This window comes from Phycodurus eques, chromosome 1 (assembly GCF_024500275.1).
Source record: "Phycodurus eques isolate BA_2022a chromosome 1, UOR_Pequ_1.1, whole genome shotgun sequence".
In the NCBI taxonomy this organism is placed as follows: Eukaryota; Metazoa; Chordata; class Actinopteri; order Syngnathiformes; family Syngnathidae; genus Phycodurus; species Phycodurus eques.
Window position 1 is genome coordinate 45,982,897 of NC_084525.1, and position 27,935 is coordinate 46,010,831.

General features: G+C 48.0%; 1 protein-coding gene across 4 annotated transcripts in view; it reads right to left on the minus strand.

Annotated features, from left to right (window-relative positions):
• Positions 1-1,980: 1,980 nt before the first annotated feature.
• The window catches only part of mical1 (microtubule associated monooxygenase, calponin and LIM domain containing 1), a 38,288-nt gene continuing 12,333 nt past the window's right edge, over positions 1,981-27,935 (minus strand). For 2 of the 4 annotated variants that reach the window (XM_061694355.1, XM_061694364.1), the window contains exons 8-25: positions 27,082-27,182; positions 26,725-26,982; positions 23,104-23,219; positions 21,729-21,855; positions 21,397-21,475; positions 21,134-21,278; positions 20,872-21,062; positions 15,309-15,421; positions 15,099-15,164; positions 12,721-12,949; positions 11,953-12,017; positions 9,484-10,231; positions 8,568-8,677; positions 8,396-8,509; positions 6,657-6,750; positions 3,983-4,076; positions 2,952-3,025; positions 1,981-2,608 (exon numbers count right to left, since the gene is read on the minus strand). In XM_061694355.1, coding sequence (XP_061550339.1) covers positions 2,415-2,608; positions 2,952-3,025; positions 3,983-4,076; positions 6,657-6,750; positions 8,396-8,509; positions 8,568-8,677; positions 9,484-10,231; positions 11,953-12,017; positions 12,721-12,949; positions 15,099-15,164; positions 15,309-15,421; positions 20,872-21,062; positions 21,134-21,278; positions 21,397-21,475; positions 21,729-21,855; positions 23,104-23,219; positions 26,725-26,982; positions 27,082-27,182 — 2,918 coding nt within the window. In that variant the 3' untranslated portion in view covers positions 1,981-2,414. The other 2 variants (XR_009769692.1, XM_061694372.1) reach the window with 2 other exon arrangements.

A 27,935-nucleotide genomic window follows, 5' to 3' on the forward strand; every position in this document is an offset into this window, starting at 1 on the left:
CAAGGCCCCGGGGATGGATGAGATTCGCCCGGAGTTCCTAAAGGCCCTGGATGTTGTGGGGCTGTCCTGGTTGACCGGAGAGTGTGTTCCAACTACAGGGGGAATCACAATCCTCAGCCTCCCTGGTAAGGTCTGTTCAGGGGTGCTGGAGAAGAGGGTCCATTGGGAAGTCGAATCTCAGATTCAGGAGGACCAGTGTGGTTTTCGTCCTGGCCGTGGAACAGTGGACCAACTCTACACCTTCGGCAGGGTCCTCGAGGATGCGTGGGAGTTCGCCCAACCAGTCTACGTGCGTTTTGTGGACTTGGAGAAGGCGTTCGGGGAGTCCTGTGGGGGGTGCTTCGGGAGTATGGGGTACGAACCCACTGATACGGGCTGTTCGGTCCCTGTACGACCGGTGTCAGAGCTTGGTCCGCATTGCCGGCAGTAAGTTGGACTTGTTTCCGGTGGGGGTTGGACACTGCCAAGGCTGCCCTTTGTCACCGATTCTGTTAATAACTTTTATGGACTGAATTTGTAGGCGCAGCCAAGGCGTAGAGGGGGTCCAGTTTGGTGGCCTCAGAATTGCATCTATGCCTTTTGCAGATGATGTAGTTCTGTTCGCTTCATCAAGCCGTGATCTCCAACTCTCACTGGAGCGGTTTGCAGCTGAGTGTGAAGCGGCCGGGATGAGAATCAGCACCTCCAAATCTGAGGCCCTGCTCCTCAGTCGGAAAAGGGTGACGTGCCCTCTCCAAGTCGGGGAGGAGATCCTGCCCCAAGTGGAGGAGTTCAAGTATCTTGGGGTCTTGTTCACAAGTGAGGGACGAATGGAACGGGAGATCGACAGGTGGCTCGGTGCGGCGTCTGCAGTGATGCGGACTTTGTAGCGGTCCGTTGTGGTAAAGAAGGAGCTAAGCCGAAAAGCGAAGCTCTCGATTTATCGGTCAATCTACGTTCCTACCCTCACCCATGGTCACCAGCTGTGGGTCGTGACCGAAAGAAGAAGATCCCGGATACAAGCGGCCGAAGTGAGTTTCCTCCGCAGGGTGTCCGGGCTCTCCCTTAGAGACAGGGTGAGAAGCTCTGTCATCCGGGAGGATCTCACAGTAGAGCCGCTGCTCCTCCGCATTGAGAGGAGCCAGATGAGGTGGCTGGGGCATCAGATTCGGATGCCGCCCGGACGCCTCCCTGGCGAGGTGTTCCGGGCACGTCCCACTGGGAGGAGATCACGGGGACGACCCACGTACGTCTCTTGGCTGGCCTGGGAACGCCTCGGGATCCCCTCGGAAGACCTGGAGGAATTTGCTGGGGAGAGGGAAGTCTGGACGTCCCTGCTAAAGCTACTGCCACCGCGACCCGACCTCGGATAAGCGACAGAAAATGGATGGATGGATGGACAGTGTTGTCACTCACTTCAGCGAATGACCAATGAGCAGCCAGCGTGAGGCAGCGCCGTGCATGCGTGGGAGGGACTTAAGTGAATTTAATGGACTGGAGAACAGAAGAGTGATCCGTTCGTTTGTGATCCGCTAAGGAGCGATGTACTCGTACGATGAGTGATTCGTTTGCGCAAGGAACGACGTACTACGCAGGGCGTTCGGTTCCTCCGCCCGGGCCGAGGAAGGATTTCTTTTTTTCCAGTAGAAACACAGAGTAGCTGGGAAGTTCCTGAAGGGCGGTTCTTGAATACTTCCATGAGAAAAGCATATTCATTCATTCATATTCCATTCATGTGCTCAGTCTTATGTATAGTACTTTATTAGGTACAGTACTTTATTACAGCTGCTGTTGTTCTTTTTAAAGTGCTCTACAAATAACGTTGAGTTGAGAAAAATAAAAATATATATTTTTTTAATTAGACTAACAGCAACAATGAATAAGGCTTTTTCTCTCTTTTTTTGTTTCGATCGTGGCCACTCGATAGCTGGATTGAGGGTCACGTCACGGCGACATAATGAAATGATGAGAGAATCCCTCCCATCCAATGACTGAAAAGCCTTTTTGTTCCACCCTCCCCCAAGTTTTATTGACCATACCACGTAGCAAACAAAGCATGTGTGTTATTTCTCAGTCAGTCAGTGTGCAACAGAAGAAGAAGCAAAAACAATGTGAATCTTTTCAAAGCCTCCATCTCATCATCCTTCATCTGCAAAGCCCTCATTTCACGCTGCTTTGTCTTGGCCTGTTTACAAGCCAAATCCAGGTCAGCTCCTTCGCCGTGCGATGACGTTCTGCCCTTTGTGTATCATCATCATCATCATCATCATCATCATGGCATCTCCCCCCGGTGTGGATGGAAGCTGGTTTGTTCGTCTCCTCGCTGTTGAGTCTTCTTTGGCTTTGCATTTGTGTTTCAAGCGCGAATGTGCCCGAAAGAGACTTTTTTTGTTTGGTTGTTTTTAGTGATTGTTTTTTTTTTTTTTTTTTTTTTTTTACTGCCATTGAACCTGAGCTCCAGCCTTGGAACGCCGCTTGGCCTCCATGAGCGAGAGGACCTCTCGCTCCTCTTGGAGCTCTTTCAGCCTCTTCTCTTCCAGGAAGGACACCAGGGAGTCCCGCATGTCCACCACCTCGATCATCTGTTGCAGGACGCGCTCCTCTTCCGCTTGCTGCTCTGGTGTCTGGTCTGTCACACGGAAGCCAAAAAAAGTTAAGTTACACAATACAGCAGCAGAGTTGCCTCAGAGTTTTGGTCGGGGGCCGCTAAGAACAGTCAAACCACATACACGTATACAGTAAAAAGTAAAAGTAAAAATGCAAGTAAGTCAATTGAATTAACAATAAAAGAAAAGATTATGAAGTGGCACCTTAAACTTACAAGTGCCCCAACTTAGTTTTGAACAGAAGAAGAATTTGGGCAAGCCACTTAAACAAAGCGGATGGCCAGACGTGGCCCGCGGGCCTCGAGTTTGACGGCCGTGCCCTACAACGATCGCGTGCAGATACGCATCGATACTCAACGTACGCACCGTTCAAGTCCACGTATTTCCTCAGCTCCAATTCCAGCGCGCTCTGCTTGTCTTCGAGCTCCAGCTGTCGAGACCTGGGGGAAGCGCCGACACACAAGCGGTGAAGGATGCGGCTGAACGTGCACGTGACGCACAACGGGGCGGACTTGCAAAAAAGGCTCAACGTGTGATCCGGCCGAGTCAAGTCTGTTCTACTGACTGTCGATAGCAGCAATAAAGACGAGACGTTGCCTCGAGGCACTTCACACATTGAGCAGGTCAAGAAGCAAGCGTGTCGTGCGTTCAAGAAAACCCACACCAAGCAAAGACTCACTCCCCCAAAAGGCCTGCTACACACACACACACACACACACACATAGATCATCGGGCTCTTTTGGTCACGATTTGGCTCCGAGAATGCATCAAGTCAGATTATCTTACATCCTTTAAGATTGCCCCATAAAAATTATCCTGCAGTCTGAGGTGCGTTATGAGTGAATTGCACCCTGTTAATTACTATTACTATTCGGAGCCGACAATCTTAAATATGAAACGTGTTCAATATTTACAACCAAAACTCTTCGTGTGTGGGGAAAGACGACTTGTCGGTGAACTGTGACGTGCAACTCAATGTAGCCAATCAAGAAGCGGACGTAAATCACAACTACCTGAAACGCAAAGGCCCATAACAGCAGCCATGAGCTTCCTTTGAGAAGAGCTTGCGCACGAGACCATAAAGTCCGCTTTGACACTGTCTACAGTAGTTTTTCGACTTTTTTCAACAGTCCAATAGCTTTTTAGAATTTCCAACCCAAATTATCATGCAAACCCGATAAAAGGACATCAAAGAGGATAAAACAAGAAATTAAAAAACTGATGCAAGGAGATGTATGTGCAGCAGGCCTTATGAGCAAGCGTCTGTCTCGGCCAGTTGGGGTGAGATGAAGACAGAGCGGAAAGAGAGGTGAAGCAAACAGGACGAGACAACAACGGGCTCGACTGCAGCCGTAGCGACGACAGCAGCGGTCCCGTGAGCTAAGGCGCACACTTACGCCACCATCAGGTCAGACTCCTCAGAGACCAAGGCGTTCTTCTCGTGGACGAGCTGGATCCAACATTCGATCATGTCGGGGGAGCTTTCCATCTCTGGAAGCGGAAAATATCATTTCATATCAATGAAGAAAGATGATATGATATACAGTATATTACACAGGTAAAGAGCCGCAGTTCTCAGCTAGTGGGTCACAACCCCAGAGCGGGTCACGGACAGGTAAGGGGGGAAAAAAAAAAAAATCAAAAGGGGTCCTGGGTTTACGAAGTTCTGAGGTTACCAATGGCGAGTATTGAACTATTTTGCCGGGCGACGTAAGAATAGGCGGTCACGCGGCACGACAAGGTATGCTCTTTTTCACTAGATTCTTTTACATTTATGGCCTACATGTTTTTTCCCTACAAATATTTACACTAATGATGACTTCATGTCTGCGTTGGCGAAGCTTAGTAATAGACTAGTCCGCGGTTCGACCGTACAAATTTGCGCTACATCGTGGCCGTAAGAGCGGAACTTGCATGTGAAATATTGAAATATTTGGCCTGCATCGCAGGTGGGACTTGCCTTTTATTTGGAAAAGAACATTATTTTGACAAGCATGTGTCAGAAACGTTATTACTTTGGGTGAGTGACTTTCCGAAAGAGATTTAAGTGAACTTTTGTGGATTTTGTGTAATTAAGAGGATTCGTTTACCTATATTCATTTTTGTACACGCAGTTTTAACGTTCATCCTGTTTTTTAAATAAGGTTCTCTGGAAGGCCCTTTTAACAAATAAGTATGTGTAGTTGCAATTAAAAATATGCTATACACATGTTCCCAAAGGCTAAGTTTGAACAATGCATTTTCCTTATTGTTCTTAACTTTTGTAAAAGTGGGTCACAGCTTATCTTGAATGTGGAAAATGCGAGTCCCGGTTGTGATGACACTTGACAACCACTTGCACAGGGCACCGCCTTAGCGGGCCAACAACAAATACACTGATCGCCCTCTGGGGTTGCGTTATAGGCCCACCCGCAATAGAATAGTAAGAATCAAAGAAAGTAAGAATAGTTCCAGCCTTAAAAATAGCCATTCCACACAATTGAAATATATTTGAAATGTATTCAAAAGACGTTTTAAATTAATTGTGAACTTTGAACACAAAAACAAAATATTCAAAATACATCATGGAAGATGTAATCAAAACATTAGTTTTTACAATATAGTTTAAACCCTAAAATATCCCTACTACACACTGCAATCCCATTGAAACTAAGGATTTTCCGATTGGAGTCGATCACGTGATCGTCAGCTGCTCAAGATCGGGTTAAAAAAAAACAAATAAAAATGGAACATTTTTGTTGATACGGTACTTCCCACTAAGTTCCCACTGGGAGCGCTGATCGAAAGTGCACGTGAAATTCCATTATGAGACAAAACAAAAACGCTTGGAACAAAGCTTTGTTCAATCAAATATGCAAAATAGTTTGAGACTTAATTTATATGTCAAGATGCTGAACAGAAAAAGGAGAAAAAAACTTTTCTTTATTTTGTGAAATGAATTCATTCGCTGCCATTGACGGCTTTTGAAGTTAAATATCCAAGTTAAGCACTTCAATTGAACACTTTTACTTTTTCTTTGCTTGCTCGTTTTGAAATGCAGCTCTACTTTTATTTATTCTACAATTGCGCTCATAAAGCTGTAAGATGTGTACCAATCGTTAAAGAAAACGAAGGATGCGCAAGATGTTATTTTTAACTCATTCACTGCCATGTTAACTTGGAGGACTGGCAGTGAATGAATAGGATTCAAATGAAACTAGAAGGCATTTCAGAAAAGCACAGCCATGAAAGTAGCCCTCTAATGCAGTGAACATTGGCACTTATTCCATAGTTCTGGACTTCAAAACATTGCCTGCAGAAAGAAATCCCCCAAAAGAGTAAGTATTTATTTGAGGCTTATTTATGGTGGTTTCAAACAGATTCTGGCCCGCCCACATTTCTGTCGATGCCATGCTTGAGCTGCCAGAGGCAGGTCTGCTTTCCACATACTACTTAACACAGTCGGTCGGCTCACAAGCAAGCACGAGGCGTAATTGCCACCTATATTCAAAATCCGGATAGATTTATAAGATAAGACAACAAGTGAAATAGTGAGGTGAAATTAATTTGTGTTGGAATCCATTGCTGTAATGCTCCTTGTCGAGCGCAGCCACCTCAGGTAAATGATTAATTTCCACCTATTTTCATAGGTTTTGTCAGCTGTTTTCCAGGTTGACTGCATCGCTGACCTTTGAAAACCATTTTTGGAAGATGGCACAACACAGGTGTTAGCGTTTATGAAGTTTTAGTACGATTGTTGGTGTATGTCACCGCTGACTTTGATGGGCACAGACAGATGGCTGTCAACGCGGCGGACCCCTGCTATCAGAGCGCCGTGGGCGTCCGATTTTATCAGGCTCGAACACTTGAAAAAAGGTTCTTGGACGACAGACTGGCGCTCGAGTTTGTTTTTATCTGGACCTTTTTTACTTTGAGTTAATATTTGTCCAGTCGCTTTCTCAGAGTCTTCCGCCTTCGGGCTGCGCCAGTCACCTGAAACTGAAGGAAGTGCTCCGACCCGTTTAACCGAATGTGGAAGTTGGCTGAGCATAACTGCACATGTAAAAAGTCTCGCGTCAGGTTGGTTCTTACGAGTTTCCCCTTGTAGAGTTCGTTCGAGCACGACGCCTTTCTGCTCCAAATCTCGGAAGGTCACCTCGATCTCTTCTAGCCGTCTCTGGATTGACTGCGAGAAACAAATGGAAAAAAAACAACCGTCAATAAACAAGAGCAGTGGTTCGACAACGTTTTACATCAAGTACTGCCTATAAAATACTCCAAGCACCATGTTTTCCCAACGTCCAGCTCCCACGCTTCCCGTACACGTGTCCCGTTACCTTCACGGACTCGGAAAACAGACTCGAACAATATGCAGGGTTGAAATCTACTTAATTAAATCTTATGATGAAATGAAATCTACTTAAAAGCAATATTGAACAGCTTTGTTTCCAATCTTGATTTAAATAAACTCAGTGTCTAAACTGATCGACAGTTTTTCTGGGTGTTTTTTCCAAATATGGGGGGCATAAAAACTAAAAGCTGCTTCTCCATGTTTAGTTCTTACACCAGGACCGAAGAGCAGACCTGTCTCAGAAGACCTCAATGTTCTGGACGGTTCAGATTCACAGAGGAGGTCTCTGATGTAATTTGGCCCTAAAGCATTTTCAGGTGTATTTTAACATCTATCCTCTGACAGACAAGTAGCCCGTGGAGGGATATCAGGACTGGTGTGACACTGTCCATTTTCTTAGTTTTGTTAGGACTTGAGCAGCGGCGCTTTACATTTAGCTGCAGATGTTTGACAGACTATTTTTTTTTGTCAATTCTAGAAACATACTGTTGCCAGAATCAAGCCTACTAAAGACAAATGCATGGACAAGTTTTGCTAGGTCCTGTTGAGAGTCTTTTTTTATCCTAGATATGGTTTTTAAATGATAGTAGACTGACTTTGTATTTGTCTTAATATGCTTCAAGATTGAGGTCTGAGCCCATAACTACACCTCTTCTGTGGTTTTAAGGTTTAATGAATCCAGCTGTCTGAACACTTCCAATCTCCTCAGTTCCAAAACTCTGTTTTGTCCTTGTTCAACTGTAGGAAATTCTAGGATATTCATTCATTTAACTACTCAATGCATTTTAGTCACTGTCTGTATAGATAGACCATAGATACCTGATGAAACAGATGTGTAATTGTGTACCGTTTGCATAGCTGTGGTAACTTATATTATTGTTGTTTTCTCTTATCTTAGCTAAGGGGAGCATATAGATGTTAAATGGTAGAGGGCGGAGGATGGAGCCTTGAGGACCTCCACGTGATTTTTGTCTGCTTAGACTTAAAAGTTACCAATTGAAACAAAGTAGTCCTTGTTCTCTAAACAGGACTTAAACCAGCCAAGTGCGAATGGTTGTTTGCTTATATGTGCCCCGCGATTGGCTGGCGACCAGTTCAGGGTGTACCCCGCCTTTCGCCCGAAGATAGGCTCCAGCACGACCGCGACCCTTGTGAGTATAAGCGGAACGGAAGATGAATGAATGACAATCATATCAAATGCATCACTGAGATACTCCTTTCAAAAGCACATGAAGAATATTGCCAAAACTGCGTCTTTTCATCTTGGCCAATATTGATCAAATATGGCCCATCCTATCAAATATACAAATATATCCGCTGGTGGCGGTAAACGAGTTCAATGTCAGCAACAATGAATGAGTTGAAAACAGTTGTTGAAGATGCAAATGTATCAGCTCAACTTTACTTTACTCCCGGGCTTTTGAGGATCACGGTGCTAGAATCGACAAGAACATGACAGACACGAGTGTGTCACGCTCACCTGAGCTTGGCGGAGTCGCTGTAACTCGCTCATCTTGGCTCGCCGCTCCAGCGTCCTCATCTTCATCACTTCCAACTTCTCCGCCTCGGCCGGGTTGGCCGCTAGTGTCTGAAACTGCAAAGCCATCGCGGTGAGCGCGTGTCGACTGTGACATTTCAAATGTCCTCCTTGCCTTCTCGTCCAATAAGTCAAAGTCTTCCTGTTCGAACGTCTCGTCGTCATCGTCCTCGTCTCCGTCGACGGACTCTTCCGAGGCGCCGGGAACGTGTCTGAAGGTAGTTTCTGTGGGGGGAATTAGACGCAAAAATTTCGTTTGTTCGCAATTCTTGCCGACAACTTCCAATGCCCCTTTTCACGCAGAGCTGCTCCGAGTGCTGTTGTCACGGCCGTAAAAAAAAAAAAACACCTCCAGTTGGGCAGCGAGCCAAACTCAGCCTGTTGATCGACATGGGAGTCAGCCAATGAGAGTGTAGCGTTGGCTAGCTTAACTGGCTAACTGTTAGCCAGTCTCTGGGTGAGCGTCCATAGCAGCTCTATGTGTATAAAAGTCCTGATTACATGTTTATGTTTTTTGAAGAAAGTGATTGAAAGTGCACCGGCGGCTGTGTTCATCCTTGACAAGCTGTGGGGGAATCACAACACGCTGTCTGTCATGAGAAGTGGTAGGCTATATTAAATTAGTTAATACTGTTCAAGTCTGCTTTGCAGGAGACACATAGCACTTCATCTTCTTTTTAAGTGTGAAATCATCCCAAACTTTTTTAACCGCGCCAACTTATTTCGACGTCAGCCGGCAGAAAGAGTCTGTGTGGAAAAAATGATCACAGCGAGTTTGCATGTTCTCCCAGTGCCCGCGTGGGTTTTCTCCGGGCACTCCGGTTTCCGCCCGCATCCCAAAAACACTCTGAATTGCACATAGGTGTGAATGTGAGTGCCAATGGTTGTTTGTTTATATGTGCCTGCCCGATGATTGCTGGGATAGGCTCCAGCACTCCCGCAACCTTTGTGAGGAGAAGCGGCTCAGAAAATGGATGGATGAATAATCACGGTCGCAAGACTACACGAGAGCTCACGGGACCTTTACTCACCCACTCTCCCGGGCTGATGAACAGTGAGTCGTGCGTCTCTGCTGATCCTGGGCGAGGAAAGATTCCAGGGGGAGAACTTGGATCGTACTCTGGGCTGCCCAGCGGGCATCTCCTTCCTACGGAAGCAGCGCCTGTTCCTCTGTTCCCGGACGTGACCGGCCGCTCCGCCGCTCCAGTAGCCCTCCTCTTCTTGTCCGTCCTCCGCTTTGGGAGGACTCGGTCGTCGCGCCGTCACGGACGAGGAGGAGCAGGACGAAGAGCCGCCGGGGGTCTCGGAATCAGAGTCGGTGGGGAAGGTCAGAAGATTTACCAGCTGGTTCTTCTCCTTATCGCTCAACTTCAGTTTGCGCAGCGGCTGTTTGGGACGCGAGTCGGGCGCGGCCTCGGGTGTCTCTCGCACGGGAGCGGGAGGTGGACTGATTTTTGGACTCGAGGGGATTAGAAGATGTACCGTGCGTGGCTTCACGGCCAGAGGAACGGACCGGGGCTCGGGGGCGGTCTGCAGAGAGAGGCGGGGCTTGGGGAGAGGGCGGCGGGTGGAGGCCGGCGGTTGTCTGTCACTCTCCTCAACGCGTGCACGCCGGTCAGCATCAGAGGGATGTTCTTGTTTGCCGTCGCCTCGTCCGGCAGAAGGCGGCGATCTCGGAGGAAGGCGGTCTAGCGTGCGCTCGTACTCGTCATCGGACGGGGATAACGCGTAAGCTTCGCGGGAAAGCTCTGCCTTTCCGGCCTCATTTCCTTTCCTGTCCTGTAGGGAGAAAAGGCATCGACAAGAAAGAAAAAGTCATGCCGTCCGCACTCAGTCGTTGCGTGTGTGTGGCAAGAAGGAAACGGGTCAATCAGAAAGGCAGAACAATTGAGGCCGTTCAGTGGGAAAGAGATGCAACCCAACACGATTGATCTGGACAATCGCATACAAATTACAGCCTCTGCTGTTCTTAAGGAGGAAACCTTTCGAGGTGCCACATATACGGTATTATTTGACTGAACCAAAAACAACATGGCACAATTGTCAAGAAACCGATTGCCCTGGGCACTCCGAGCAATATTCTAATTATACAAACACCAATTCCAATAAAGTTGGTATGTTGTGTATAACAGAATATGAAAAGAATAAGAAAATATCAACCAATATTCAATTGAATACACTAATACCATCTCATACACACTGTCAAACGCTTTTTATTTTTTCGCAAATTGTCTCATTTTTTTAATTTGATGCTTGCAACAAGTTCCGTAAAAGCTGGGAAAGTTCAGGAATGCTGAAAAAACACCTGACCGGAACATTCCACAGGTGAACAGTGTAGTGGCACAATTACTCCTATCCAGTAACTTGTATGCTTTTATTGTTCCAGAATTCTCCATAATTCCTGTGTAACTTTGAAAATGTAGCTCAGCGCTTGTTTTTCTTTTTTCCTCATCCTCCTTCAGTGGAATGCGCTGTGTAGCAGGCCCCCTTTTTGTGAAGACCCAGATAAGAAAAGCCATCCCTGAGTGACCCCGCCCCCTTTTTGAATAACTGCTGGTGTCTGCTGCCGTGCGCTTCAGAGCGGAGGGCGGCAGCTGCCGGGAGCTGTGTCATCTTCTGTCTTCCCTCTCTCTTTGCAAAGATTTCATTCAAATGACAAAAGACAAGCTTGTTTCCTGAAAATATTTCCAAAACAAACTTGGTGTCAGAAGTGGGATTCTCGGTTTGACCCTCGTGACGACCGGGGGACTGAGCATCCGGGACCAGTGCGCGAGTCCTTCCTCCACCCCAAAAAAATAGGAAGGGAGGGCTGCCGGGGCCCCGGACGACCAGCTGTCGCCCCGGATCCAAACGGAACAGTGTTGTCCCCCAAAACATCGGTGGTCAGTGGTAGAATTCTCACCTGCCACGCGGGAGGCCCGGCTCCGATTCCCAGCCAATGCAGCTTGACCGTTTCGGGCAGCCGTGGCCCAGTGGTTAACCTCGGTTCAAGATCCGACCGGACCATCCGCCGACATCCCCCGGACTCACGGCTGCGGTGTCCTTGAGCAAGACACTGATACCCCGAAACACTCCCCGGGCTGCCCCCTGCTCCGGTGTGCTCCACTAACATGTGTATGTGTTCACTGTGATGGGTAAAACGCAGAGAACCCGACTCTACTATTGAGCACCTGAATAAGATTGTAAATCGGGTGATTTGCATCTCAAGGCAACGCCGTCTGTTCATTGCGCTGTTTAGAATTTGCAAAGGTGTACAACTGCACCGCACCCTAATAAAAGCGTGTAAATAAGTGGGTTAACAAAAATAGTCAGAATTGTGGCCGGACGGTCGGTCGAGAATTTGTCACTGATTGCAAATGAGAAAATTGTGAAATCTGAGGCGAAGAAAGAGCACAAGAAAATGGCTCTTTAGTCGACTGAGGTGAAAGACGACAATCACGTGGCTGACCAGGGCAGAAAGAAAACACAGGACTTTGCATGTGTTGCGTTCCGTGACCCACCTTCAGAGAAGATATTGCAGCCGTGTCTTCCGGCTCTTCTGAGTGAAGCTCGCAGTAAAAGCTCCCTGAAGGCACAGTTGAAAAACCGTAAGCAGTTGAAGTCACTTATCTTTTCTCTTCATTTTATTTTGTTGGAGCAACTGACAAAGACAACCTCCAAAGAAATGTCCACGAGGAGTGGGCAGAAGCATCATTTCATTCTAGCAAGTAAATATCTTTTGTGTTCTTATTATTCTTTAGGCAAGGGGAAAATAATTTATTTTTTCTATTTATTTTAAAGATCAATTTTCAAGGAGTTGTTGAACCAGACAAAATATAATTGAGGAAGAATTGTTTCGTTTAAACTCTTCACACATATTAATATTGTGTTGATGTCTCAGTCACTACAGGGGATGCTAGCGAGACTTCCCAGACGCTACCACCGCCCACGAGTCAGATCCTGTCGTTGCAGAAAAAGTCCTCAAAACCCAAATTATGAAAGGCTTGCCATGTTCTGTGTGTTCAAATATATACAGTGTACTGTATTTACACAATGCGTTTCAAAGACGTGTTTTAATACATTTAAACGTGTTTGAAGCTTGTAAGAGGGGTAAAACTACTCATTCTTTTCCTAATTCTAGTCTCTATAAACAAAAATTCTCATCTATAGCGGGTAGGGCTGGACTCCGTATGCCTTCCGGCTGAAGGAGGGCTCAGTGCATCCGACAGCCAGCAATGTGTTCCATCCAAATGTGTACAGGAAGTATTGTGAGGCATCGGGGCAGTCACCCGTGGCCCGATGGAAGGCGTAGTCTCCGAGTCGCAGCGTGGCGCCACAGCGACGGCAGGCGAAACAGCCGCGATGGAAGAACTTGCCCTCGGCGCTGATGCGCTCCAGCACGTAGACCTTGCCGCCGCAGAAGTAGCACGCCTCGCTGTCGGCCTGCGACACGCAAGCGGGCTCGGGCTGGAGATGGGCCGCCGGGGGTTCGGGATCAGAGGGGATGAGGGGCACCGCCTGAGGGAGGGGGTCAGAAGGCAGATGGAAGCTAAGCAGCAACAGAAAATAAACATTTCACCTCAGTTCACGAAAAAACAGCAACGGTGAGGGATGCCGTCAAGCTGAAGGAGGAGTCCTATCGGGCCTTCTTGGCCTGTGGGACTCCTGAGGCAGCTGATGGGTGCTGGCTGGCCAAGCGGAATGCAGCTCTGGTGGTCGCTGAAGCAAAAACCCGGGTATGGGAGGAGTTCGGTGAGGCCATGGAGAAAGACTTCCGGACGGCTGACCTCGACGCGGGACGTGAGCCGGTGGGGAGAATACTTCGAAGAACTCCTCAATTCCACCGACACGCCTTACCATGAGGAAGCAGAGTGTGGGGTCTCTGAGGCGGGCTCTCCTATCTCTGAGTTTGAGGTCACCAAGGTAGTTAAAAAGCTCCTCGGTGGCAGGGCCCTGGGGGTGGATGAGATTCGCACGGAGTTCCTAAAGGCTCTGGATGTTGTGGGGCTGTCCTAGTTGACACGCCTCTGCAACATCGCGGACAGTGCCTCTGGATTGACAGACTGAGGTGTGTTCCCCCTTTTTAAGAAGGGGTCGTCCTGGCCGTGGAACAGTGGACCAGCTGTACACCGTCGGCAGGGTTCTCGAGGGTCCATGGGAGTTCGCTCAACCAGTCTACATGTGTTTTGTGGACTTGGAGAAGGCGTTCGACCGTGTCCCTCGGGGAGTACTGTGGAGGGTGCTTCGGGAGTATGGGGTACCGAACCCCCTGATACGGGCTGTTCGGTCCCTGTACGACCGGAGTCAGAGTTTGGTCCGCATATCCGGCACGAAGTCGGACTCGTTCGGTCATCCGGGAGGATCTCAGAGTAGAGCCGCTGCTCCTCCATATCGAGAGGAGCCAGATGAGGAGCAGATGAGGAGCATCTGGGGCATCTGATTCGGATGCCTCCCAGACGCCTCCCCGGTGAGGTGTTCCGGGCACGTCCCACCGGGAGGAGACCCCGGGGACGACCCAGGACACGCTGGAGAGACTACGTCCTTCGGCTGGCCTGGGAACGTGGCTGGGGAGAGGGACGTCTGGGCATCCCTGCTAAAGCTACTGTCCCCGCGACCCGACCTCGGATAAGCGGTAGAAAATGGATGGATGTGCTACATTTGTCTGCTTGCACTGACGTAAAATAGCAATCTGCAAAGAATTGTGGTGATTATTCATCTTTGATGTTTGAATGAACACAAATTCAGTACATCTGGGGTGTCAAACGTGTTTTCATCGCGGGCCACGTCAGTCATGATCGCCCCCAAGGGTTCTCACGGTGACAACACATAAACACTGGATTTAATTGCTCGGGGTGGAACAGTACACCAAAAATCACCTCCTGTTACGTACGTTGGCTTTAAAGTCTGCCGCACGCCGAGCGACGCGGCCGAGTATGCCCGACTGGACAATCGCAAACAAATTACTCTCGCCGACTAACACCTGGTGTTCTTATTGAGAAACGTTTCAGGTGCCACGTAGGATTTCATTGAACCACGAACAACGTAGCACAATTGTCAAGCGAAGGAAGAAGAAGGGTCTTGCCCAGGCCACTGCAGCTATATTGTAATAATACAAAGAGAGGAAATGGGCCAGAATAAAGGCTAATCTGTATCGACATCAATAGAGGGGAAAGGAATGAATACGCATTGGAAACAGCAAGGTGCTTCAGAGTACATCAAAACATATTACTCGCCATCACGTCCGCGAGGCAGAGGCTGAGGCGCATTGTATTTGTTAACAGACCATGCGTGCGGCTAGCGTATTAGGCAGTTACATTCTGGGAGGGATGGTATTACATTTTTGCCGGTTCATTTCATTATTTTCATTTTTATGATGGATAAGTAGTTTTATGGCAGGGGGCCCCATTCAAGGACCCGGGGGGCCAGATCTGGCCCACAGGCCTCGAGTGTGACACCTGTGCAGGAAATCATTTTGTCTCAGCCACAGACGTGCTTGAAAACATTCTTGTGCTTCTATTAAAAAAAACGAAAACAACATGAAAAAAGGAAAATACTACTTCAGTCAGTAAGGGCAGGACCAGAATTTCGGCAGATGACGTAGTTTGTATGAGCTCTTTTGGTTTCGGAAGCTCCCAAAGCAAAATGTGATTAGTGAATAAAAACTTACACAGTCCTCCTCTACCATCCTTCTCTCGTTTTCACTCGTTTGCTCCTTTTCGGCTGCCACTTTCTCCTGCAGATGAAATCAACTATCAAACACACGTTAAGGATTCAGGAGCAACTCAAAACGCGAGTCAGACTGAAGGTCAGGACTCGGCGGTTTCCTCTTCGGCCGAATCCCGCCGGCTTTGGGTGTGCGTGCGTGCGTGCGTCGTACCTTGCGTCTTTGCAGAGAGTTGCGCTTGAGCGTGCTGAGGAAGAAGATCGCCGAGCGCGTCCGCGAGAGAGGAAGAGGCTGGGACGAAGTCAGGAAGCCTTTGGGCTCTGGAGCTGAAAGGCGGCCACGAGAAACAAGAAGGCGTGAGGCGAGCATCATTTCACACCACGTTCGGAGGTCGGCCTACTCGCGACACTGCACACCTGAGGACTGTGTGAAATCTTCCGACGGCGATTCATGCTCTTCTCACAAAAGGCCTCCCAGCGGACCCCTTCGCACAAAAACTCACGCGAGGTTACCGGCGAACGACGGCCGCCCGGCGTCCGCGGAGGGAGGGCGCGCGGCGCGCCCATCTGGCCTCAGCCGCGGCTGGAACCATTCACAGTGACGACGCCCGTCGCGCTGCCAAAATTAATCCTCGGGCTGCGGAGCAGCACGGAGGAACGCTGGCGGCAGCCGCAGCTGAACACAGCGCTTGAGCTCAAGGAATTATGGGTAATCGCCTCTTAAAGAGACAGCGTCCCTTCGATGCGCGTTTCAGCGCCTGACCGGAGGATGAGTGGCAGTGAGCCGAGATTGGTCGCAGTCTTTGCACCTTTTCAGCACTTCTCTTCAATCATATCGAATGTATTGACAGTCCAAACAAGGATTTACATCTTGGGGCACTTACTACCTACCTTTAGTATAATAATTCAACAGTCAAAGCAAATTAAGTTGATTGTAAATACAACCCCAATTCCAATGAAGTTGGGACGTTGTGTTAAACAAATAAAAACAGAATAAAATCATTTGCAAATCATGTTCAACCTATATTGAATTGAATACACTACAAAGACAAGATACTTAATGTTCAAACTGATACACTTTATTGTTTTTAGCAAATCATGAATTAAAAATTTTATGGCCGCAACACGTTCCAAGAAAACTTGGACAGGGTCACGTTTACCACTGTGTTACATCACCTTTTCTTTGAACAACATTTGGGAACTGAGGACACTAATTATTGAAGCTTTGTACGTGGAATTCTTTCCCATTCTTGCTCGATGTACAGCTTCAGCTGTTCAACAGTCCGGGGTCTCCGTTGTCGTATTATACGCTTCATAATGCGCCACACATTTTCGATGGGAGACGAGGTCTAGACTGCAGGCAGGCCAGTCTAGTACCCGCACTCTTTTACTACAAAGCCACGCTGTTGTAACACGTGCAGAATGTGGTTTGGCATTGTCTTGCTGAAATAAGATGGGGCGTCCATGAAAAAGACATTGCTTGGATGGCAGCATATGTTTCTCCAAAACCTGTATGTACCTTTCAGCATGAATGGTGCCTTCACAGATGTGTAAGTTACCCATGCCATGGGCACTAACAAAGCCCCATACCATCACAGATGCTGGCTTCTTTGGCCCGGAGGACACGACGTCCACAATTTCCCCAAAAAATTTGAACTGCGGACTCGTCGGGCTACAGAACACTTTTCCACTTTGCGTCGGTCCATCTTAGATGCGCTCGGGCCCAGAGAAGCCGGCGGCGTTTCTGGGTGTTCTTGATAAATAGCTTTTGCTTTGCATAGTAGAGTTTCAAGTTGCACTTACGGATGTAGCGCCTGAGCCCATGTGGTGATATCCTTTACACATTGATATCGGTTTTTGATGCAGTGCCGCCTGAGGGATCGAAGGTCACGGGCACGCAATGTTGGTTTTCGGCCTTGCCGCTTCCATGCAGTGATTTCTCCAGATTCTCTGAACCTTTTGATGATATTATGGACCGTAGATGATGAAATCCCTAAATTCCTTGCAATTGTACGTTGAGGAACATTGTCCTTAAACTGTTGGACTATTTTCTCACAAGAGGTGAACCTCGCCCCATCTTTGCTTGTGAATGACTGAGCAATTGAGGGAAGCTCCTTTTCTACCCAACCATGGCCCCCACCTGTTCCCAATGAGCCTGTTCACCTGTGGGATGCCCCAAACAGGTGTTTGATGAGCATTCCTCAACTTTCTCAGTTTGTTTTGCCACCTGTCCCAACTTTTTTGGAACGTGTTAAAAAAATTAAATTCAAAGTTAATGGTTATTTGCTAAAAACAATCAAGTTGATCAGTTTGAACATGAAATATAAATAGTTTTTACCAAACCCATTTTTATTGCAACTTGGCCAATTAGCCTTGATTTCTGATTTAAAAAAAACTAGTTATCCATCAATTTGTTGTTCCGTATTAATATGACATTTCTCTGTCATAACGGCCGTCACGACAATGTGGCCCGTGACAAAAAAATGATTTTGACAGCCCTGCTTTCCGCTCTGCCATTGTGTCTCCAGACTAAGACTGAGTGACTGACTTATGCATCACACACTGAAAAAGTAGTTCCCGCCAACTGCGCATCATTTAGCCAATCAAAATGCAGATAAGCTTTCACTCACGCTAAAAATACATGTCCAGGTTTTAGGCCAGCGAGACAGAACGGCCCCCCTCTGGAGCCAGGCCTGAAGGTGGGGCTTGACGGCGAGCGCCTGGTGGCTGAGCCTGCAGCCGTGGGGCCCGGCCGGGCACAGCCCGAAAGGGTAACGTGGGTCCCCCTTCCCATGGGCTCACTCACTACCTGTGGGAGGGGCCATAGGGGTCGGGTGCAGTGCGAGCTGGGCGCTGGCCGAAGGCGGGGACCTTGGCGATCTGATCCCCGGCTACAGAAGCTGGCTCTTGGGACGTGGAATGTCACCTCTCTGGCAGGGAAGGAGCCCGAGCTGGAGTGTGAGGTTGAAATGTTACGACTAGGTATAGTCGTGCTCGCCTCCACAAACAGCTTGGGCTCTGGTACCTGTCCTCTCAAGAGGGGTTGGACTCTCTTCCACTATAGAGTTGCCCACGGTTAGAGGCGCTGAGCAGGTGTGGGTATACTTATTGCCCCCCGGCTTGGCGCCTGTACATTGGGGTTCACCCCGGTGGACGAGAGGGTAGCCTCCCTCCGCCTTCGGGTGGGGGGACGGGTGCTGACTGTTGTTTGTGCGTATTCACCAAACAGCAGTTCAGAGTACCCACCCTTTTTGGAGTCCTTGGAGGGGGTGCTGGAGAGCGCTCCCGTTGGGGACTCCATCGTTCTGCTGGGGGACTTCAATGCTCACGTGGGCAATGACAGTGAGACCTGGAAGGGCGTGATTGGGAGGAACGGCCCCCCCGATCAGAACCCGAGCGGTGTTCTGTTATTGGACTTCTGTGCTCATCACGGATTGTCCATGTTCAAGCATAAGGGTGTCCACACGTGAACTTGGCACCAGGACACCCTAGGTCAAAGTTCGATGATCGACTTTGTGGTCGTGTCATCGGACTTGCGGCCGCATGTCTTGGACACTCTGGTGAAGAGATGGGCGGAGCGGTCACCTGATCACCACCCGCTGGTGAGTTGGCTCCGATGGTGGGGGAAGATGCCGGTCCGATGTCGCAACTGTTTCGGATGCCTCCCGGACACCTCATGGTGAGGTGTTCCGGGCACGTCCCACCGGGAGGAGATCCCGGGGACGACCCAGGACACGCTGGAGAGACTACATCTTTCGGCTGGCCTAGGAGCGCCTCAGGATCCCCCCGGAAGAGCTGGATGAAGTTGCTGGGGAGAGCGAAGTCTGGGTGTCCCTATTAAAGCTACTGCCCCCGCAACCCGACCTCGGATAAGCGGAAGAAAATTGATGGATGGATGGAGACAGAACGGCCGCCACGCCGCCCCCAAGCCATAGACATATTGTATACGAAGCATCAAATATTGTGTTTTACAACAACACTACATATTTATAAATTCTAATGTGTCTGTGGATGAAAAAGCGAGGCTTGTGGCCAAAATCTTACATTCGCCGGTTACATTCAAATGAAGGGAAGCAAGCTTTTATTCTCGCCCACGTCCACTTTCTGTAGCAACCCGCTTCTTTAAATTATTTATTATACTTTATTAATTTATCTTTTTATGGTTTGCACACACACAAACGGGGAGTACAGGCTCACGCGTTGATGAAGGCGGCGGCGAGCTAGCTAGTGAATTGCCGGACACATGGACCGTCAACCTTTAACAAATCCGTCGCGGTAATATGCTTCAATTCGGCGCTCGGAACCGCAGGGAGACACGGGTTCAGCCGGCATTTAGGCTCTCTTCAACTTAGACTGGGGAAGCCAGCGAGCCCCCCCCCGGGAGGAGGGAAAACTAAACCCCTCGGTAGTGGCGAGCGCTCTTTGAAGGGAAATGAACTGTGAGAGAACGTCGTCGACTCGGGCTCCAGTACTCTGGAATGCCCTACTACTCATGGATATTAGAGCTGCTACCGCAGGAGAAATGTTGACATCACTTGCCATTTCGATCATTTAGACGCAGGCCTGTTTATACTGGAATCCCCATGGACCATGATGTTTGCAGATGACACTGTGGTGTGCAGGTGGAGGACCAATTAAAAAGGTGGAGGCATGCACTGGAAAGGAGAGGAATGAAGATTAGCCCAAGTAAAACAGAATATATGTGCGTGAATGAGAGGGGTGGTGGGGGAAGAGTGAGGCTCCAGGGAGAAGAGATAGCAAGGGTAGAGGACTTGAAATACTTGGGGTCAACCGCCCAGAGCAATGGTGAGTGTGGTCAGGAAGTGAAGAAACGGGTCCAAGCAGGTTGGAACGGGTGGAGGAAGGTGTCAGGTGTGTAATGTGACAGAAGAGTCTCTGCTTGGATGAAGGGCAAAGTTTATTTAACAGTGGTGAGGCCAGCCATGATGGACGGATTAGAGACAGTGGCACTGAAGAGTCAACAGGAAGCAGAGCTGGAGGTAGCGGAAATGAAGATGTTGAGGTTAGTTGACCAGGTTGGATAACATTAGAAATTAGCTCATCAGAGGGACAGCCAAGGTTAAATGTTTTGGAGACAAAGTTAGAGAGAGCAGACTTTGTCCGGAGGAGAGAGAGTGAGTATATTGGTTGAAGGATGATGAGGATGGAACTGCCAGGCAAGAGAGCGAGAGGAAGACCAAAGAGAAGGTTGATGGATGTCGTGAGGGAAGACATGAGGGCAGTTGGTGTTGGAGAGGAGGATGCAGGAGACTGACATGGAAAAGGATGACGCACTGTGGCGACCCCTAAAGGGACAAGCCCAAAGGAAAAGACCCAGGCCTGTTTTAATGCGGCTTGTCCCGTCTCCGATCTGGGGTTTTAAATTGGGGGATGTCTTCAATCTTTGCCGACTGTGGGCCTGTCAAGCCCTCAGCGACTCTTTTGGGATTAAGGGCGAAAGAAATCGACTTGACTTGCCGGAATGAGCGGGCACAGGAGGGCAAACCATGGCGCGTGTTGTCAAACATAAATATCGAAATTATCTACAGACTATTTGTGCTCGTTTTCCAGCAATTTGAACAATCGGCTTTACAGCCAGTGATTTCCGTAACAAAATAGGGACGATCTGCAACATTTGACAGCTGTGTTGTACCTATGTATAGTACGCTCTCTATCGATTTTTGGGGAATTTGTTTGGGGGAAAGAAAAACAAATGTCTCATCCACGAGAAATTAGTGTATTCATAACTTTTGTTTTGCAGATGCACATACGTTTACCTTGCGTCAGCACAGTGAAGGTGTTTTTTATCTGCGTGAGGTAGAGGACCATGGACAGTCTGTCTATCTGCCCCCCGTTGGCAAAGTCAGCGGCAGACATGACAGGCGGGATGCCCAGCTCCTTCTCCAAGACGCTGATGGCCAATTGCTGATTGCGGACGCAAGCCGACGCATTCAAGGAGCTCATGTCACTGTGCGAGGGTTAAAAAGCACTTTGACGCTCATATCGCCGGCACTTTGTCATTCCCGGCGAGCGACTCACATGAGCCGAGGTCTGAAGCGGTGGATCAAAGCGCAGAGAGCCAGCCCGGACCTCCAGGAATTGGTGAAATCTTTCACATCCACATTGTCGTAACCCGCTGTATGTTTCTGGCACCATTTCAACAACTCCTCAGAACCACCGGAATCTAAAAGACGTGTCACAACAGACAATCCGTCAGTTCGCTACCTTTGTCCGGTTGCACCTAATATCAAGTCAAAACGTTGTCGCGGAACAGCATTAGGACGTGGCTGACGCTCGCCCACCTTGACGTGCATAAGACCGTCTGTTATTCTGTTTCTTGCTTGACGGATTTGACTTATCAACGATGTAAAGGTGCTGCACCTGGAGAGAGGAACAACTCAAAATTAAGACACTACTGCAAAATGAGAGAAACTAATAATTTAAAAAATGAAAAATCAATTGAAGACTGCTTACATTCAAAAGATACAGGTTTTTTTTTTTTCCCTTCAAGTTTTTTCAGACTGTGCCTCTAGACTTGTTGAGATATTAAAACCAACAATCTGATTGGAAAGGGCAAAATTGGTAGCGACGCCGATGTGGGACTGAGGGAATAACGTGACCAAACGTGGCTGACCTGGCTGCTCTGGATGGAGGCCAGGTTGACCCTCAGGTAGCGTGTCTTGGGGTCGATGCTGTAGGCGGCGTAGTTTTTGCCGGTGTTCTCTGGGGTGGTCTGCGACAGGACCTGGTAGATGCTTTCTCTACACATTTTAGAGAAGCAGATGTCGAAGAGATAAACGCAGATGTGGTGAAATGTGAAGGGCTTCGTGTGTCATGATGCAACACCAACTTTGCGGCATATTTCACAAAGGAAGCCAACATCATCCTTCAAAAAATGATTGTTGTAGCTGCTATTGACACGTTTAGATGGATGAGCCGCCCGTTTCCAATTGTAAGAAAGAGCTGGCACAAGTCGGACTCTGTCCTAAAGTATTATAAAAAAAGAGCACTAAAAGGAGTATACTCTGTTGTAAAATATGTAGAGTAAATCACAACTAAGTATGTAGTAGTATTTTTCACAGACAAAAACTAGTCTCCAATTTTTTGGCGTGACCAAATGTCCGCGAAAATTTTGTATTGTTTCGAGGGGGGGGGAATTACAAGAATATGCATATTTTTTAAAAAGTCACATTTTGACAAAAGTTTCAGTATTTTGAGAGGGAAATAAATAATCCATCTTTTTTTAAAGGCAAAATAATTTTTGAATAGAAAAACAAAATACTTTTTCAAGAAAAAGTTGAATATTTGATTTTTTTTTCTACTTTTGTGACGTTTTACTTTTGCAAGAAACAAATAGTGCATTTTTTCCATTTCCTGTATGGCTTACCTTCATTAGGGTTGCGGGCGCCAGGTGGCGTCCCGGCTGACCTTGAACGTGAGGTGGCGTACACCAGCCGATGAGAAAGTTCCGGTTTTCAATGAAGCTAACATGAATGTTTTTGGAATGTGGGAGGAAGGCGGAGCACCTGGAGAAAACCTACGCAAGCACGGGGACACGTGGGGTTTTCTGCGGGTACTCCGGCAAACTCCACACGGGAAGGCCGGAGCCTGGATTCGAACCCTCAACTTCACCCTTGTGAGGTGGATGTGCTAACCACTCAGACATTGTGCCGCGAAGTACAGAGACTTGTGTAACAAAAATCAATCAATCAATCAACCATGGTAACATTCGAAGTATTGATTCACCTCCTGTTCTTAAGTAGAAGTTAAAAAGTACAGACTGATATGTACTGAAGTGCAAAAGTAAAAACAAACTACTCGGAAAAATAAATACTCAAGTCAAGTACAGTTAGTTACCTTATAAAACCTAAGTACAACAACGAAGTACAATGGACCCCCGTATCCGTGGGGGATAGAGACCGAACCCCACGGAGAATAGTGAAAAGCCGTCGATAATCGACGCTCCCCTGCAATGAAAGCAAGCGGGGGTCCGCTGTGTTTGTACTCACCGCTCAGCCAGGAGCTTGAGGGGAGGCACCCCCAGGCCCCAGCTCCTCACCATCCACGCTGTGTCCAAAGCTGCCAGGAATCCACGAGCGATTCCCGTCCCCAGAGGCCAGAATGGCTGCGGGGGAGAGCACAAAATGGCAGCCGCTCAATTTGAACCATTTTCCTACTGCGCATCCTGAGAGAGGCGATCCCGTTCGACACCCTGAATGATCGCCTGTCAGTCGCCACGGTGACACAGAGACACGTGACCATTCACGTACACGTACGTACAGTACCGACACTACAGACAATTTGGGGCCCGCCTCACTCGAGGTTTGCGCGTGCAAAAGGGGGCCCAAACGTGATTGCTCACCATCTACTAAGTGGGCGCACCCACCCGGGATCGCGCCCGCCAAACGGGCAAAATTGCCACGCGGTTCATTTTGCGCATCCTGGGAAGAGAAGATGCAAATACATTGATTTACTACACGTATTATTGAGATGAATTGCCATGGCTGATTTTGCATCTTTAACGATCGCGTCTGAAAAGCAAATGCAAAGCGGCACCATGACCACAGTTATTGTGGCGAGGAGGAGACCTGGGCGAAATGAGAGGCGACCAGAAGAACAGAACAGAAACATTTTTGAAATGCCAGAAACAAACATTTGTGTGAAATATTCGGTGATGCAACTTGGGAGCTTGTGAATGATCGAAGGCAGTTCTGGGACCACATTCACCCCAGTTTGATCTCAATAAATATATGTGGCCTAATAAGCTACAAATGACAAAAATTCCAAATGTGTCTCGTTGTTTTGGTGCAAATAAGTACATTTGGAAAATAATGACCTTTTTACAAATCTTGTGCGCAATCTGAAATTTCTTATGGGGGTGTCCCGAGCCGACCTTTGAGATCAGCAAACAAAGGAGTATCAGATCTGATCGGACTGGATGTCAAATCTCCGATTTGACCCCTCTTATACAAGCAGTCCGTTCCACGCTTCCATGCAGCAGCGCTCGGACGGCGTGCAGAACCAACGTGATCACGACGACAGCTTGCTAAGGTGCTCACGTAGTAGCAAGCAAGAAGAGTGAATGTTGCTTGTTTAAAGTCATTTATTGACACTCCAGTTGAAGTTCACTGGAAAACTAAACTCGCATAACAATAGAATTACACCTATTGAATGTTCAAATACATCACATCCTTAGTTTCTTTTTTGTTTTTTGTTCACAAAAATCGCTGGCTCAAAGCTAACGCACAACGAATGAAAAACACCATTGAAGCGCTAACAGGAATTAGCACCAAACTCACTGCAATTATCTCTCTCAAAATAATGAATATTGGTATACAAATGCTGTAGAAATACATAAAAACAGGCAATATAACAACACTGTCATATATTCTTCAAAACGCTGTCATATTAACAATATTCGAGCGTGACTTCTACTTTCTTAGTTACAGCAAGTGTGTATCCCATTGTTTGCACCACACTGCCCCTCAGAGGTCAAGACGTGCACAGCAGGAACAGTGACTGTCAATAAAACTAAACCCCAGTTCCATCAAGAAGTTCAACAGTGTCTTGCCGCACATGTGGAGAAAGCAAATGTTGTTCCCACCGCATACTGACAGTAAAAAAAATTGAATTGCGGCACAGTGGGGATGACTGGTTAGCCCATTCACCTCACAGTTCTGAGGTTGCAGGTTCAAATCCAGCCTCGCCTGTGTGGAGTTTGCATGTTCTCCCCGTGCCTCCGGTTTCCTTTCACGTCCCCAAAACACGCACGCTAGGTTAATTGGAGACTCTAAATTGCCTGTAGGTGTGAATGTGAGTGCGAATAGGTGTTTGTTTCTATGTGCCCTGCGATTGGCTGGCGACCAGTTCAGGGTGTAGCCCCGCATCTCACCCAAAGTTGGCTGGGATAGACGCCAGCGTGCCCGCGACCCGAGTGAGAATAAGCGCTATGAAAAATGAATGGATGGATGAACTTGAATTATTATTTTGCACTTCAAATGTATAATTTGTACTTTTTTATTTTTTATAATTTTCTATTTTTTTAATTTTATTTCATCTAATTCAAATGTAGAATATGCTTATGTTGAAGTTAAGCAATGGTTATATTGCAATTTAAATATATTATTTTTGTTATTGGTTTTTATTGATAATTTTCAGGATTTCCTAATATAATTTCTATTGATTTTCTTTAATTGTAGCACAGTCTGGGGAGGCACGGTGACCGACTGGTTAGAGCGTCAGCCTCACAGTTCTGAGGACCCGGGTTCAACCCCGGCCCCGCCTGTGTGGAGTTTGCATGTTCTCCCCGTGCCCGCGTGGGTTTTCTCCGGGCACTCCGGTTTCCTCCCACATCCCAAAAACATGCATGAATTGGAGACTCTAAATTGCCCGTAGGTGTGGATGTGAGTGCGAATGGTTGTTTGTTTATATGTGCCCTGCGATTGGCTGGCAACCAGTTCAGGGTGTACCCCGCCTCCTGCCCGCTGGGATAGGCTCCAGCACACCCGCGACCCTAGTGAGGAGAAGCGGCTAAGAAAATGGATAGATGGACTTTCGGCAACCCATTGGTTAATAATGGGTCAGTTTTTCTCATACCTACTGTTGCTGATTATTGTTCTCTGTTTGAGTAATATGACCTGATCAAGTCTTTTCTAACATTCCATACGACAAAACAAGTATCTATGATTTTTGCTTATATAGGATCGGACCGATATCGGAATCGGCCAAAACTCAAGGCTGCAATATTGGAATCGGATCGGAAGTGAAAAAGTTGGATCGGGATGTCCCTAATTTCTTAAAAAATAAAGTTAAAAAACCCTGCAAATTCAACAGTATTATGAATCATTTTTTTCCTCTGTGCAACCTAAAGATCTAAGTGAATCTTTATGTGCCTTTTATAAAACAACTTAAGATCTAGAAATACTTTTAAATCTACATAAATTTGAGCATTCATCTGGAAATCTTGACACGCTCAACTACTTAACATACCATACAAACTAAAGTCGGAACGTTTCAGAAAGAGGGTTTTGTCTAAATAACTACCCGCCTGTAGACAAACTAAATACAAGTTGTGCATGAACAAACAAAAGGGTTCCACCAAACTAACCTCTTTTCAACTGAAGGAGGTATTCATTTTCCTAGAACTGTATTCTTCACAGCAGCATTTGATACGAACGAGGCTTTCTTTGCTCCTGAAACTCGGCATCTTTCAGCCTTCACAAGTTCATCAATATCAGGCGTCAAATCCTCAGTCGCAGCCAATTTCAGAATGTCATAAGTGGTCTTTGAAATGGTTGTCAGTGCACCAGTGGACAAAATTCACCACAACAGTCACTTTTATTGAAATCTAGCAGTTAATGTGTCGTCTATCTCCACGGGCCAGATTGGACTCCCTGACGGGCCGGTTCTCGCCCGTGGGCTGTACGCTTGACTATAAACATATTGTTGAAACTTTGTGGATTAGAATGATGCCCCAAATGGGGCCCGGGCCGCAGTTTGGATAAGCACGTTCCATGAACCTCAAGTACAGCGTCAAGAGTAAAAGTCAAAGGGTAAACACCAACGTCATCAGCGGTGGACCCTAAATATGAAATAGTGGACATCATTGTAAACGGCAAGGGCGCACCCACCTCCACCAGGCAATCGCCAACGAGCGCCGTCAAAAGCTTCTTCCCTCTCCGCTCCCTGACTAGCGAGGCGTTCTCGGCTCGTTGCATGCAGGTGAAGTCGAAGACGGCGACGTCCGGCTGGCGGGCGTGGTTCTGGGCAAACTGCAGCTCAGGCAGTTTGCCCCCCGTGGAAAAGTGGGCGGCGTCACGGGCGTAGCGGAGCAGCGCCTCCTGATCGACGTTGGCCGCTGCCAGCAAATCCTCCGCTTCGTTGAAGTCCTGAACGACACGATGACAAGTTGGAGGAGGTTGGCTATCACTTGCACCTCCAGCTGGCGTCCAGAACAATCACGCTTCGTCATTGTGATGGATGCGCACCTGTTTGATGACGCCCTTCTTCAGCAAGCTCATCTTTTTGGCAGTCATGACAAAGTAGTGGGTGTCGTCTTTGTAATATACGATATTCTCCAAATCAATACCTGCACAGTAGGACGACAGGGAGCGAGAGCAAGAGAGCGCGAGAGAGAGAGAGAGAGAGAGAGAGCAAAGAGAATGAGGACAACGAGAACTACAGATCGATACAAAGTCCTCACTGCGGACGCTGCACCGATCCGCCTGGCGATCTCCCGTTCCATTCTTCCCTCACTCGTGAACAAGACCCCAAGATACTTTAACTCCTCCACTTGGGGCAGATTTCATCCCTGACCTGGAGAGGGCACGCCACCCTTTTCCGACTGAGGACCATGGTCTCAGATTTGGAGGTGCTGATTCTCATCCCAGCCGCTTCACACTCGGCTGCGAACTGCTCCAGTGAGAGTTGGAGGTCACGTCTTGATGAAGCCAACAGAACCACATCATCTGAAAAAAGCAGAGATGCAATACTGAGGCCACCAAACCGGACTCCCTTAACGCCTCGGCTGCGGCGAGAAATTCTGTCCATAAAAGTTATGAACAGAATCGGTGACAAAGGGCAGCCTTGGCGGAGTCCAACCCTCACCGGAAACGAGTCCGACTTAGTGCCGGATATGCGGACCAAACTCTGACTCCGGTCGTACAGGGACCGAACAGCCCGTATCAGGGGGTTCGGTACCCCATACTCCCGAAGTACTCCCCACAGGACACCCCCCCCCCCCCGAGGGACACGGTCGAACGCCTTCTCCAAGTCGACAAAACAGACTGGTTGGGCGAACTCCCATGCACCCTCGAGGACCCTGCCAAGGGCGTAGAGCTGG